Source organism: Neolamprologus multifasciatus, chromosome 14, assembly GCF_963576455.1.
Source record: "Neolamprologus multifasciatus chromosome 14, fNeoMul1.2, whole genome shotgun sequence".
Lineage (NCBI taxonomy): Eukaryota > Metazoa > Chordata > Actinopteri > Cichliformes > Cichlidae > Neolamprologus > Neolamprologus multifasciatus.
This window is the reverse complement of record NC_140452.1, coordinates 32,923,506-32,936,435: the sequence shown is the minus strand read 5'-3', so window position 1 is coordinate 32,936,435 and position 12,930 is coordinate 32,923,506. Positions and strand designations below refer to the sequence as shown.

At 37.8% G+C, this 12,930-nt stretch overlaps 4 protein-coding genes across 4 annotated transcripts; all 4 read right to left on the bottom strand.

Annotated features, from left to right (window-relative positions):
* Positions 1 to 3,379: 3,379 nt before the first annotated feature.
* LOC146504452 (lysophosphatidic acid receptor 6-like) lies at positions 3,380 to 5,845 on the bottom strand. Its single transcript, XM_085130668.1, has one exon. The coding sequence runs from the start codon at positions 5,219 to 5,221 to the stop codon at positions 4,295 to 4,297; it is 927 nt and encodes a 308-aa protein (XP_084986794.1). The 5' UTR covers positions 5,222 to 5,845; the 3' UTR covers positions 3,380 to 4,294.
* Positions 5,846 to 5,904: 59 nt separating this feature from the next.
* LOC146504451 (lysophosphatidic acid receptor 6-like) lies at positions 5,905 to 7,813 on the bottom strand. Its single transcript, XM_085130665.1, has 2 exons — positions 7,556 to 7,813; positions 5,905 to 6,905 (listed from the first exon to the last, which is right to left on the bottom strand). Exon 2 carries the CDS (start codon positions 6,832 to 6,834, stop codon positions 5,986 to 5,988), a length of 849 nt encoding a protein of 282 aa, XP_084986791.1. The 5' UTR covers positions 6,835 to 6,905; positions 7,556 to 7,813; the 3' UTR covers positions 5,905 to 5,985.
* Positions 7,814 to 7,874: 61 nt separating this feature from the next.
* Positions 7,875 to 10,519, bottom strand: LOC146504450 (lysophosphatidic acid receptor 6-like). The gene is made up of 2 exons (XM_085130666.1): positions 9,993 to 10,519; positions 7,875 to 9,362 (listed from the first exon to the last, which is right to left on the bottom strand). Exon 2 carries the CDS (start codon positions 9,289 to 9,291, stop codon positions 8,443 to 8,445), a length of 849 nt encoding a protein of 282 aa, XP_084986792.1. The 5' UTR covers positions 9,292 to 9,362; positions 9,993 to 10,519; the 3' UTR covers positions 7,875 to 8,442.
* Positions 10,520 to 10,554: 35 nt separating this feature from the next.
* Positions 10,555 to 12,707, bottom strand: LOC146504449 (lysophosphatidic acid receptor 6-like). Its single transcript, XM_085130667.1, has one exon. It carries the CDS (start codon positions 11,723 to 11,725, stop codon positions 10,880 to 10,882), a length of 846 nt encoding a protein of 281 aa, XP_084986793.1. The 5' UTR covers positions 11,726 to 12,707; the 3' UTR covers positions 10,555 to 10,879.
* Positions 12,708 to 12,930: the final 223 nt, after the last annotated feature.

Here is a 12,930-nt window from a genome sequence, read left to right as displayed (position 1 = left end):
AAGAGGGACAGTGAGAAAGGGCACTTAAAAAGACAAAAATCTCCTGGATCACCTGTTAAGAGAGGAAAAAAGGAGAAAAAGAGGAAACAAGCAAAAATAGAGCAATATAATAAATGCAACACCATCGCATTAATCTAGCTAAGTGTAAACCCATATGGAAAATATATATATAAATCTTAAAAAGTTTATATCTGTCTTGCATGAAACTTGTATGAAAAGCATACAAGAGTGAAAACAGATATAAGATCCCTTGAACAATTATATAAATGAAACTTGTATGTTTTGGATACTTACTAAAACTATATATGAAAGTAATGAGAAAGTGGCCATTTTCATGAGTAAATCATATAAGCCTTATACGATTCACTATATGAAGTAGGCCACATCTTATGCAAGTCTTTTATAAGTTTTTTCTATTTCTTTTCCATATGGGAATAACAGTAAATACTAAATATTGAATGTTGTTGTGCAGCACGCAGGACCGATAGCGCACAATGTGCTTTGAGGTAGCAGCCAAGATAGGTGTAGTTTGTGTCTATGAACAGCGTATGCCCGTGTGCACACCTGTGTGGGTCAGTCTGTGGCTGGCTTATTGCAATAGGTTATCAATTATGGAAATTTTACTATGGTTATTTATGGTGATATAAGCTGATTAACAGTCAAGTTCATATTGCATATGAAAAATGTTTGTATATATTTTTTTACATTTAATACTAAATGGGTGTCTCTCCTATTCTAGTTTTTGTACCATATTTATGCTTCTGTATTTGTATTTGCCATAAAAAGTTGAACTTGAGACATCATGTTTGTCTCAAGTAAGCTTATTTCCTAAAATGTTTTAAATTATTAGTGAATGCACTAATTAGTGCATGAATACTGAATAAAACAGCCTGGATTGTTTGTTTTTTTGCGTTTGAAACTTTGTGTCAGGGTCCTTAGGTCCTGGATCCACGGTTTTGAGGGTTTTTTTTTGAGTTAATGATTTGTTTTGCTTTTAAGAAATGATCTATATTTAGGTCTTTAGTCTTCTGATGGTAGTTTTGGGTTAGGGTTTTTTTTTTTTTTGCCTCAGGCACAAACTTGAGTGTTTTTGTGCCTTTTCTAGCTTTTGTTTATTATAATTTTGTTAGTTTGTGATCTCTGTCTGTTCCCCAGTTGTGTCCTATGTCTCTTTGTCTATAATCTCTCTCTGTTGTTTTCTGGTCTCACTGTTTAGTCTTATCTCCCCAGTAAGTCGTGTCTCTGTGTCTGTTTATCTTTCCGTCTGTGTCTTTGTCTCTGTCTCAGTACTATGTTTCCTGTTCTGTTTTGACAGTCCCCCGTCTCATGTGTGTCATGTTTAGTTTTGCTTCCCCTTGTCACACTAGTTAGATTCTGCCAAGCTGTATTCCCCAGGTGAATCCACTCTGCTTTGTGACCTCGTGTGTATTTACACTCTAAATTTTCCTCAATTCTTTGTCATGTTGTCCCTTAATGCTGTTCGTCATTTGCCTTGTGTGTTCCCCATTTTCCTCGTAGTTCCTTAGTTTCTAAGTTTCCGATTTCTTACTTCCCTGAGTTAGTATCAGTTTAGGTTAGCATCAGCAATATGTCCTGCACGTGGGTCCACTCCATGCCCACTCCACAGCCAAATTATGACACTTTGATGTTGCAGCAAGAATCTGTTTATGATGCTTAGAGCCCTGAGAAAGTTCAAAATTGCTTAACCCTCCTCTTGTGTTAGCTTTCTGTTATCATCTCTTATGTTAACGGGTCAGTTTTGACCCGTGAATTAAATCAGTTATAAAATACACTAAAAACAATAAATGATCATCCAATTTGTTTCTCATCTCTTGGTTATCATGTTAGGCTTCCTTATCCATGAAAATGTTGGTTTTAATGCTTTTGGTGTGGGCCTGTGGGTCTTTTTTTGTCACTATACCCCTCGATTTCAATTGAAAAAAATTGTAAAATTAACCTCAAGAGAATCATATTAATAAATAAAAGGTTTTTGTGTTACCTGACTATTACTGAGGGGTATAGGACACATCTCTTAAATAAATCTGTTTTATTGATTTTTTTCATTTTAAGATTAATTACTAAAATGACATCTATGGTGTTACGGGTCAATTTCGACCCATAGATATTTACATCAAGAAAAGACAAAAAAAAATTGTTGTTTTTTAGCAGTAGACCTTTAATATAAACTGAAAAAAAGAAAAAGTCCACTCCTCCTTTCTTTTGGTTATAGTCGTGGGTAATTGTGGGCTTTTTATCACTTCCCAATGATACAGCTACATCTTTGTGAAGTTTCCTTTGTGAAGTTCTTGTCCGAGGTCATATCTGGTAAAAAATAAAATAAAATATTACAGCTGATATTGTGATCCTGCAGTCCAGTGGTCATATCGAGGACCACACATTTTCATTGTTTCTTCTCAGGGGTGCCACTCACAGCTTTGACTGTGAAAATCTGTACATTCCAGCCATAGTTGGTTTTTGCATCACAGGCTTCCCAGATTTTTCTGCCGTATTTTCCTGGCTTACTGGGTATGTATTGCCGGTAGGGGCATTTTCCTCGAAAAGTGGACAAGACGTTCATCCACTGTTACCTCTGGCCCTGGGATGAACATCAGGGGAAGAAGCTGCACCCATCTCTCCCAGACATCCCTGATGGGAGCAAGCTTGTCAGACCTCGGTCTGGTCTCTCTGTTGTCAAATCTGAGGACTCCTGAATCAAAATGATATCAAATGTGTGAAGTGACATCGTTGCCCAGAAAATGATCAGATGTGTCTGTGTCTTCTGGATGATAGTCCACATTGTCTTCCTCCTAGAAACCTGCCCATCTGAATCTCTATGCTGCTCTGTGTCCTCTCCTTCATTTTCACCAAAAATATGATGCAGAACTTGGCTCACTGTGAATCTTCTTCTCATTTTTGTATGCTGCAAATTGTAAATGTGCACTCTGGAAGTCAAATAGCCACTCAAATGAGTGAATTCTTGACATGTCCCGTCTTTATTTTGTTTTGTTTTTGTGCAGGTATACTGCAAAAAACACGCAAAATAAGAATCCCCTAAAGCTCATATGATTAGGAGAGGAGCTTGCTGTCAATGTTTTAGCTGACAGTGCACTTATGATTTCAATTTTGGCTTTAATTATTGCTTTATACTCATAATATTATACCTGGGTCAAAACCGACCCTAACAACACAAAGGTCATAATTTCAACTAGGGCATTTTATAATTTAGTGAAAATATTTTTTTTTTGTTTTTTTTTTGTAGAAATAGAGGTTCCTGACAAAGTCAAAAAGCCTTGATACAATAAACAAATGTTTGTGATTTTTTTTATGCATTTGAAATTTAAAATGGGTTGGTGCCAACCCTAACACGAGAGGAAGGTTAACTGCTTTCGAAACCTCACGCCCTCTGTGATTTTCCCCACCAGCAAGATCAGCCAGGTGTGTGCAGCTCCATTTCAGACACAGAAATAGGTTTGAAGTTGACCTCAGAGAATAAACCACAGCGAGCAGATGTTGCAAGCTGCTAAAGGCAGCATAGGAGACGATGTTGTATTGAACAAGCCTTGCAATGAAAAGTTGAAACATTTCTGTTAAAATGTGGTTTGTAACCTGTGCCCCACTGTATCTTGTACTCCAGCAGTGACTTCCGGAGGACAAACCATGAGGTTTTTTTTCTTTAGCTCTCCAGCAGATGAAAACAGTCTGCTTCCTCAACTGAACAATGAGCAAAATGTAAAATAGGCTCCCAATCAAAACCCTTTTCTCACACTGTCTTTTTCAACTATTTGAGAAAGACAAGCAGTTAGTTTTGGGGTTTTTTTGTTTTTTTTTAGAAAAATCATTCAGGAGAAGGCTTTAGGAGAAAAATAACAGAAGCGCACTAAACTTTGCACATGAATAGATCCAAATAGTCAAACTAAATGTGAAAAAATGAACAAAGGACACTGCTTGAAGTTCTTAAGCTGACAACAAGTAACCTCTTGAATGTGTAAACTAAAAAAAGCTTTGCAGCTGTCTTTTTTAAGCTTCAGTTTCTAGTACAGCAACCATTCTTTTGGTGGTTGACGCTGTCATGCTGCAGCATAGGTCTAAATAAAACACGAAACCACTACTTCAACTAGCCTTTTCACCATCTGTCTCACATGCAAAGCTTCACAAACATGTTAATGTTGGTTTATTGGTGAAGCCATACAAATTGTTGAACTACAGAAAAGTTTGTGAACAAACACGTTGTTCCTCTTAAAAAATATAGATCCCATTGTAAATATAATACCAACTTTTGGAAATAGCAGGTCTTTTATCTACAGTTCTCGTTTTTCTTCCAGAAGGAGTCAAAAGAAAAGTAATACAGCAGAGGATCCAGACAGCAGTTAGAAACAGTAAGACACACCAGCGGCATGATTTCTTTGCCATGTGCAGCCATTCCTATAGGCACAGGTAAGAACATGGAAAACAAAACCAAGTTCATGACAAAGATCAGCATAACTTTCATCTTGTTGTTGACCTTTGCAGAGTCACTGAGATGTCTGTGCAGAGTCCAAGACACCATAACGGTGCAAACAATGTTGACTGTTAGCATTGTGACCAGTAACACAATCTGAAGGTAAATAACTGCTAATCGAGTTTTACTCAATAAAAGCTCGTAAGAGTCATAAGATTTAAAACAGGTACGTTGAGTGTGGTTCTGCAAATGTTCTAGAAAGTCCAAACTCTCTGGGATATTCACCACCAGCATAAAACTCCAGACGAATGCTGCTCCTTTCCAGGCATTGGATGAGGTTCTTAAATGGCGTGACCTCAGAGGATAAACCACAGCCAGCAATCTGTCCACACTGATGAAGGTGATAAACATAGCGCTGGAACGGATGTTGTCACGAAAAAGCATCGTAATGATGAGGCACGCCATATTGCCCAGACGCAAGGTGCCTGTGGCATGAAAGTAGATCCTCATGGGCAAAGAGATGATGAGTAGCAGGTCTGAGAATGCCAGGTTGACCATGAATACAGCGTTTGGTGATTTGAGGCTGTGGCGGCGAAGAAGAATCCACAGTGCGACTGCATTGAGAGGTAGACCTATCACCATCACGCAGCCAAAGACCCCAGCGTAAACCTGTTCATCTTCTGTGGTGCTGTTTGATGTGTTCATGATGAGAAAAGACGTTCTTTTTGGTCCTTTATGAAGTATTGCAGCCAAGCAGCGAACATGTCCTTCTGTGCTGTTCATCTGTGCTACGTGAGGGGAGCTAGTATGGAAAAGGAAACTCTGGTTGTGGTTGCTGACGTAAATTAAGTTTGCTGTTTTCAAATGCAACACATGACACACCAGCTGTGATTAACAACTCTACTCATTAGGATATAAATTATGGCAAGATGAAAGTAAGAGAAGATAATGACCAACAGCAGGTCTAAAATAATCACATTGCCCCAGCATAAAACTGCAGCTGAGCACAACACTCACACATGTATCTTTGTGGTCTTTAGCTGTGTCAAGTGAGATGACTGAAGAGGTTAAAAAGTCAAGTATTGCAACAGGAAATGTAATGATACAATCTAACAGTCGTATCACTTACGTAAAAGAATAAAAAAAATTGTTTTTCACATGGTTTAGAATTTTTTTAAATTAATATCTTCTTATACAAAAAAAAACATAGTTTTATAAGATCTAACAAAGTTTAGAAATAATTGACACAAATTGTTATTAAGGAATAAAAAGCCAGGGATCAAATTTCATAGTAGAACTTGTAATAAATGCAATAATAAACTGTTTAATAAGTAGGTCTTATCAATTTTTGTTCACTGCTGCAAGATGCTTTATATTTATGGTTTATATATATATATATATATATATATATATATATATATATATATATATATATATATATATATATATATATATATATGCACACACACACACACAATCACTTTTTTTGGAAAATTGAAAAACCATAATATGACTTGAATTATAAGTTGAAATAGCATGTCCTAAGGTCACTGCTCTCTTGTCGGATCTGCATCTTCTTTTTTCTTCCAGAAGCCATCAAAGGAGAAGTAATATAAGAATGGATCTAGACAACAGTTCACAGCACTGAGACATATCAATGGCTTTAATTCAGTAGGTTTAACTGTAACTACACCTACTGACAAAGGTAGGAAACAGATAGTAAACAAAACCAAGTTCATGACAAATATCAGCATTACGTTCATCTTGTTTTTGATCTTTGCAGAGTCACTGAGATGTCTGTGCAGTACCCAAGACACCATAACGGTGCACACAATGTTGGCTGCTAGCATTATGACTATTAACACAAGATATACAAATGCTATACCTTTAGTTAAACCTGGTCCACTTTCAGGACTGAAATCAAAACACCAACTGTAGTTGGCACTTTTTGGAAAGTCCAAAGTCTCTGGAACATTCAATACCAGCATAAATAGCCAGACTACCGCTGCTCCTTTCCAGGCATTGGATGAAGTTCGAAGATGGCGTGACCTCAGAGGATAAACCACAGCCAGAAGTCTGTCCACGCTGATGAAAGTAATGAAGAAGGCGCTGGAGCGGAGGTTGTTGCGAAAGAGCATTGTGATGAATTGGCATGCCATATTGCTCAGAGGCCAGCTGCGGGTGGCGTGAAAGTAGATCCTCATGGGCAAAGAGATGATGACCAGCAGGTCTGATACTGCCAGGTTGACCATGAAGACAGCGTTGGGCGATTGGAGGCTGTGGTGGCGAAGAAGAATCCACAGTGCAACTGCGTTGAGAGGCAAACCTATCACCATAATGCAGCCAAAGACCCCAGCGTAAACCCTGTCCTCTGTAGTGACATTTGATGCGTTCATGATGAAGTTTCTGCCTCCTTTATTAACTGAATTGCAGCTGAGCAGCAAACCTTCCACTCTCTGATGATTATCTGTGTGAAGTGAGGGTGGATTAGACTAGGGTGTGTGAAATATTGCAACAGGAAATCTGGTGGTGCAATTCAATCGTGGCCACTGACGTTAATAGTTATAACATTTTTAAATGAAATATCTTGTTTGACAAATAACAAACATACTTTTTATACAATCTGACAAAATTTAGAACCAATACTATTAACATCCGTGGCCTAGGCTAACTTTAAAAGCTGTATTCTTCCCAACTCCCAATGAAAAACAGGTAGCATTAAAACCAGTTGCAAATTTTTACAATGTTTTTTACTATTTTACAGCTATAAACTAGTTTTACTGTGAAAAAGACAAACCAAACAGGCTGCAGGTCTAGACCAACGCACAAAAGTGTTTCCACAGTTACGGAGCCAGCTATTTCCTTTTTTTCCCAGTAGTTGTGTTATGAGCTCTGATTTGGATTTTGCATAGAGACATGTAAACTTGAGACTTCCTGTTTTTCACAAATAAGCTTATTTCATAAAATGTTAGAAATAATTAGCAAAAAGTGAATGAATTCTCATAAAACAGCCTAGATTCTTTTGCTATTTAAAGCTTTGATGATGCAGATTAAGATTTTTATGACTCTTAGAGCCTTGAGAAATTCAAGATTGTTCAAACGCTTTCAAAACCTCACATCGTCTGTAGTTTCTCCACCAGCAAAATGAGCCAGACGAGCGCAGATCCTTTTCAGGTACAGGATTAGGGGCTAAGATGGCATAGCGTCAAAGGAAAAACCACAGCCATCAGATGTTCCAAGCTGATGATGGGGATGAAGTTGCCACTGAGAGGATGTTGTTAAAGAGCACTGTGATGAACAGTGTGTGAAGAGTTAAAAAGTTTCAGTTAAAATGTGGTTTGTTTCACATGCTTGACAGTATCTTGTTCTGCGGTATGGAAACCCTCCAGCAGATAAAGACAGATTGTTTCCTCAGTCGTCAAGCGTACAAAATGTACAATAAATCAGCTACAGTCCTCAAGCTTTAAATTTAAAGAATAGTTTTATGAAACTGTGAAGCTAAGAAGTCTTTTCTCTATGTATCCCACTGCCTAAGCTTCACAAGTACATTTAACTGACAATTATTGTTGAGTTACTGGTGAAAATGTTCGATTTTATTTATATAGCACCAATTCACAACGACAATCACCCAAAGGTGCTTTATATTATAAAATAATATTAGAATGAAACCCCCAAAATTCCATGACTCTGAACAAACCTGTGGTAACAGTGGGTAGAAAAAAAGTCCCTTTTTAACAGGAAGAAACCTCTTACAAACCCAGGGTCAGGGAGGGCAGCCATCTGCCACAAATAATTTTGGGGTGAGTGGAAAGACAAGGAAGCAGAGAGAAGCAAGTCAAAAGACACACAATAGTACAATAAGCTCAGTTTCAGAATTTAGGAATTCAGAAAATATGCTTGAACTAAATGAGCATTTTGTGCAATAACAAGTTAGTTCACCAAAAAAAAGAGAGAAAATTTATGTCAAAAAGAAAATTTCACCTCAAAAATATCATGTCTAGCATCTACATTTCTCCTCCCTTCATTGCATCTTCCTTTTTCTTCCAAAAGGAGTCAAAAGAAAAGTAATACAGCAGAGGATCCAAACAGCAGTTCACAGCAACAAGACATACAAGTGGGTTTAAATGAGCAAAACTTTTTGTGGCTAAACCTATTTGCACAGGCAAGAAACAGATCGTGAATAAAACCAAATTCATGGCAAAAATCAGCATTACATTCACCTTGTTGTTGATCTTTGCAGTGTCACCTGGACGGTTGCATAAAGTCCAAGACACCATAACGGTGCAAATAATGTTGACTGCTAGCATTGTGACGAATAACACCATATACAGAGAAATAACTTCTGATCGTGTTGCACTCATAGAACCAGTTCCAAAACAACCGGTATTGTTTCTGTTTTTAAAATGTTTTAAGTCCATAAACCTTGGGACATTCATTAAGAGAACAAATAGCCAGACTACTGCTGCTCCTTTCCAGGCATTGGATGAAGTTCGAAGATGGCGTGACCTGAGAGGATAAACCACAGCCAGAAGTCTGTCCATGCTGATGAAAGTAATGAAGAAGGCGCTGGAGCGGAGGTTGTTGCGAAAGAGCATTGTGATGAATTGGCATGCCATATTGCTCAGAGGCCAGCTGCGGGTGGCGTGAAAGTAGATCCTCATGGGCAAAGAGATGATGACCAGCAGGTCTGATACTGCCAGGTTGACCATGAAGACAGCGTTGGGCGATTGAAGGCTGTGACGACGAAGAAGAATCCACAGTGCGACTACGTTGAGAGGCAGACCTATCACCATAATGCAGCCAAAGACCCCAGCGTAAACCCTGTCCTCTGTAGTGACATTTGATGCGTTCATGATGAAGTTTCTGCCTCCTTTATTAACTGAATTGCAGCTGAGCAGCAAACCTTCCACTCTCTGATGATTATCTGTGTGAAGTGAGGGTGGATTAGACTAGGGAGTGTGAAATATTGCAACAGGAAATCTGGTGGTGCAATTTGATCGTGGCCACTGACGTTAATAGTTATAACATTTTTAAATGAAACAAATAATAAACACACTTTTTTATACAATCTGACAACATTTAGAACCAATACTATTAACATCCGTGGCCTAGGTTAACTGTAAAAGCTGTATTTTTCCCAACTCCCAATGAAAAACAGGTAGCATTAAAACCAGTTTTTACCATTTTCTTTTTACTATTTTACAGCCATAAACTAGTTTTTGAAAAAGACAAACCAAACAGGCTGCAGGTCTAGACCAACGCACAAAAGTGTTTCCACAGTTACGGAGCCAGCTATTTCCTTTTTTTCCCAGTAGTTGTGTTATGAGCTCTGATTTGGATTTTGCATAGAGACATGTAAACTTGAGACTTCCTGTTTTTCACAAATAAGCTTATTTCATAAAATGTTAGAAATAATTAGCAAAAAGTGAATGAATTCTCATAAAACAGCCTAGATTCTTTTGCTATTTAAAGCTTTGATGATGCAGATTAAGATTTTTATGACTCTTAGAGCCTTGAGAAATTCAAGATTGTTCAAACGCTTTCAAAACCTCACATCGTCTGTAGTTTCTCCACCAGCAAAATGAGCCAGACGAGCGCAGATCCTTTTCAGGTACAGGGTTAGGGGCTAAGATGGCATAGCGTCAAAGGAAAAACCACAGCCATCAGATGTTCCAAGCTGATGACGGGGATGAAGTTGCCACTGAGAGGATGTTGTTAAAGAGCACTGTGATGAACAGTGTGTGAAGAGTTAAAATGTTTCAGTTAAAAAGTGGTTTGTTTCACGTGCTTGACAGTATCTTGTTCTGCGGTATGGAAACTCTCCAGCAGATAAAGACAGATTGTTTCCTCAGTCGTCAAGCGTACAAAATGTACAATAAATCAGCTACAGTCCTCAAGCTTTAAATTTAAAGAATAGTTTTATGAAACTGTGAAGCTAAGAAGTCTTTTCTCTATGTATCCCACTGCCTAAGCTTCACAAGTACATTTAACTGACAATTATTGTTGAGTTACTGGTGAAAATGTTCGATTTTATTTATATAGCACCAATTCACAACGACAATCACCCAAAGGTGCTTTATATTATAAAATAATATTAGAATGAAACCCCCAAAATTCTATGACTCTGAACAAACCTGTGGTAACAGTGGGTAGAAAAAAAGTCCCTTTTTAACAGGAAGAAACCTCTTACAAACCCAGGGTCAGGGAGGGCAGCCATCTGCCACAAATAATTTTGGGGTGAGTGGAAAGACAAGGAAGCAGAGAGAAGCAAGTCAAAAGACACACAATAGTACAATAAGCTCAGTTTCAGAATTTAGGAATTCAGAAAATATGCTTGAACTAAATGAGCATTTTGTGCAATAACAAGTTAGTTCACCAAAAAAAAGAGAGAAAATTTATGTCAAAAAGAAAATTTCACCTCAAAAATATCATGTCTAGCATCTACATTTCTCCTCCCTTCATTGCATCTTCCTTTTTCTTCCAAAAGGAGTCAAAAGAAAAGTAATACAGCAGAGGATCCAAACAGCAGTTCACAGCAGCAAGACATACAAGTGGGTTTAAATGAGCAAAACTTTTTGTGGCTAAACCTATTCGCACAGGCAAGAAACAGATCGTGAATAAAACCAAATTCATGGCAAAAATCAGCATTACATTCACCTTGTTGTTGATCTTTGCAGTGTCACTGGGACGGTTGCATAAAGTCCAAGACACCATAACGGTGCAAATAATGTTGACTGCTAGCATTGTGACGAATAACACCATATACAGAGAAATAACTTCTGATTGTGTTGCACTCATAGAACCAGTTCCAAAACAACCGGTATTGTTTCTGTTTTTAAAATGTTTTAAGTCCATAAACCTTGGGACATTCATTAAGAGAACAAATAGCCAGACTACTGCTGCTCCTTTCCAGGCATTGGATGAAGTTCGAAGATGGCGTGACCTGAGAGGATAAACCACAGCCAGAAGTCTGTCCATGCTGATGAAAGTAATGAAGAAGGCGCTGGAGTGGATGTTGTTGCGAAAGAGCATTGTGATGAATTGGCACGCCATATTGCTCAGAGGCCAGCTGCGGGTGGCGTGAAAGTAGATCCTCATGGGCAAAGAGATGATGACCAGCAGGTCTGATACTGCCAGGTTGACCATGAAGACAGCGTTGGGTGATTGGAGGCTGTGACGGCGAAGAAGAATCCACAGTGCGACTGCATTGAGAGGTAGACCTATCACCATAATGCAGCCAAAAACCCCAGCGTAAACCCTGTCCTCTGTAGTGACTGACGTGTTCATGATCACAGAAGAGATTTTTCTGTTCTTTATGAAGTATTATAGCTGAGCATTCAAAGTTCCTCTCAGTGCCGTTTATCTGTGTGAGGTGCGTTGAGGAAAGTCTTTAAGGGTAAATTATGAAGTGGCACAGGAAATTTGTAGACTCATCTCAAGAGTTGTGGTTGATGACGTAAATTGAGTTTTTCTGTGTGGTGTATGCTATAATTAAATCCAAATGTTGTTATACCTCAAATAAATATATCTTAACTATCTGAGATAGTTAAGATCTAGCTCACATTAATGGTTATTATGAATTAAATATATATGTTACATCTCCTGTCTAGGGCTAACTGTAAACATTGCTAGTTGTGTGATTCCTTCCACCCCACTTCCTCTAACAGAAATCGTTAATCAGTGTTCAGAGAAAAACTGTCATTACATTCAGATATAAACCAAGCTTGAAAAACCAAACACACGTTCACTTATCAACATTAAACTTCCTTAGCAAGAAACCTAAAATTCTATGGATTACAAATAAGAAACAAAAATATAACTGAGGGGAACTGTTTAACAAGAAAAGCTTTTCATTTAAACTAAACTGCTGCTAGATGCTCTTTATCCACAATGCAATATTATATGAATAGATATGTACAGTTGCAACTAATTCAATAAATGGACACGATGTTACAATCCCTGATAATGCATTGCTTCAAATCGAAGTCTTGAGGGATGGCTACTATGAGGAGTGTGTTTAATGAAAAATTGCACCCAAGCACAACATTCACAGTTTCCTCTAGTGCAGTTTGTGTAGGTGAAATAAGATAAGACTATGGAGGGTAGAAAGTAAAAGCTACAACAGGAAGTTTGCTGAGGTTCTTCAAGAGTTGTGCCGCAAATTAATCATGCAGTTTTATCTTATTACACATCAGCTTTTATAAGATCTCACGTAGTTTACAAAACCACTCACACAGTTATGACATGGTTGTAATAAAATAATATTATAAATAATTTGTTTGTGGTACATCCCGAATCTATGCAAAATATAGACATGTTGTGACATGTGACTCCCATGTTCTTTAAAAGTCCAAAGAGTGACCACAGAATGAACTGTGTAATATTTACACATTGTGAGTTATACTTATAGCCATTATTTAGTGGTCAACTAACATTTATACAACTTTCATATTTTTTTAAATAAAAATAGTGTTTTTTGGATCAGTGGCATA

Coding starts and splice junctions, on each gene's coding strand:
- LOC146504450 (XM_085130666.1), bottom strand. CDS start 9,291: ATGAACGCATCAAATGTCACTACAGAGGACAGGGTTTACGCTGGGGTC.
- LOC146504452 (XM_085130668.1), bottom strand. CDS start 5,221: ATGAACAGCACAGAAGGACATGTTCGCTGCTTGGCTGCAATACTTCAT.
- LOC146504451 (XM_085130665.1), bottom strand. CDS start 6,834: ATGAACGCATCAAATGTCACTACAGAGGACAGGGTTTACGCTGGGGTC.
- LOC146504449 (XM_085130667.1), bottom strand. CDS start 11,725: ATGAACACGTCAGTCACTACAGAGGACAGGGTTTACGCTGGGGTTTTT.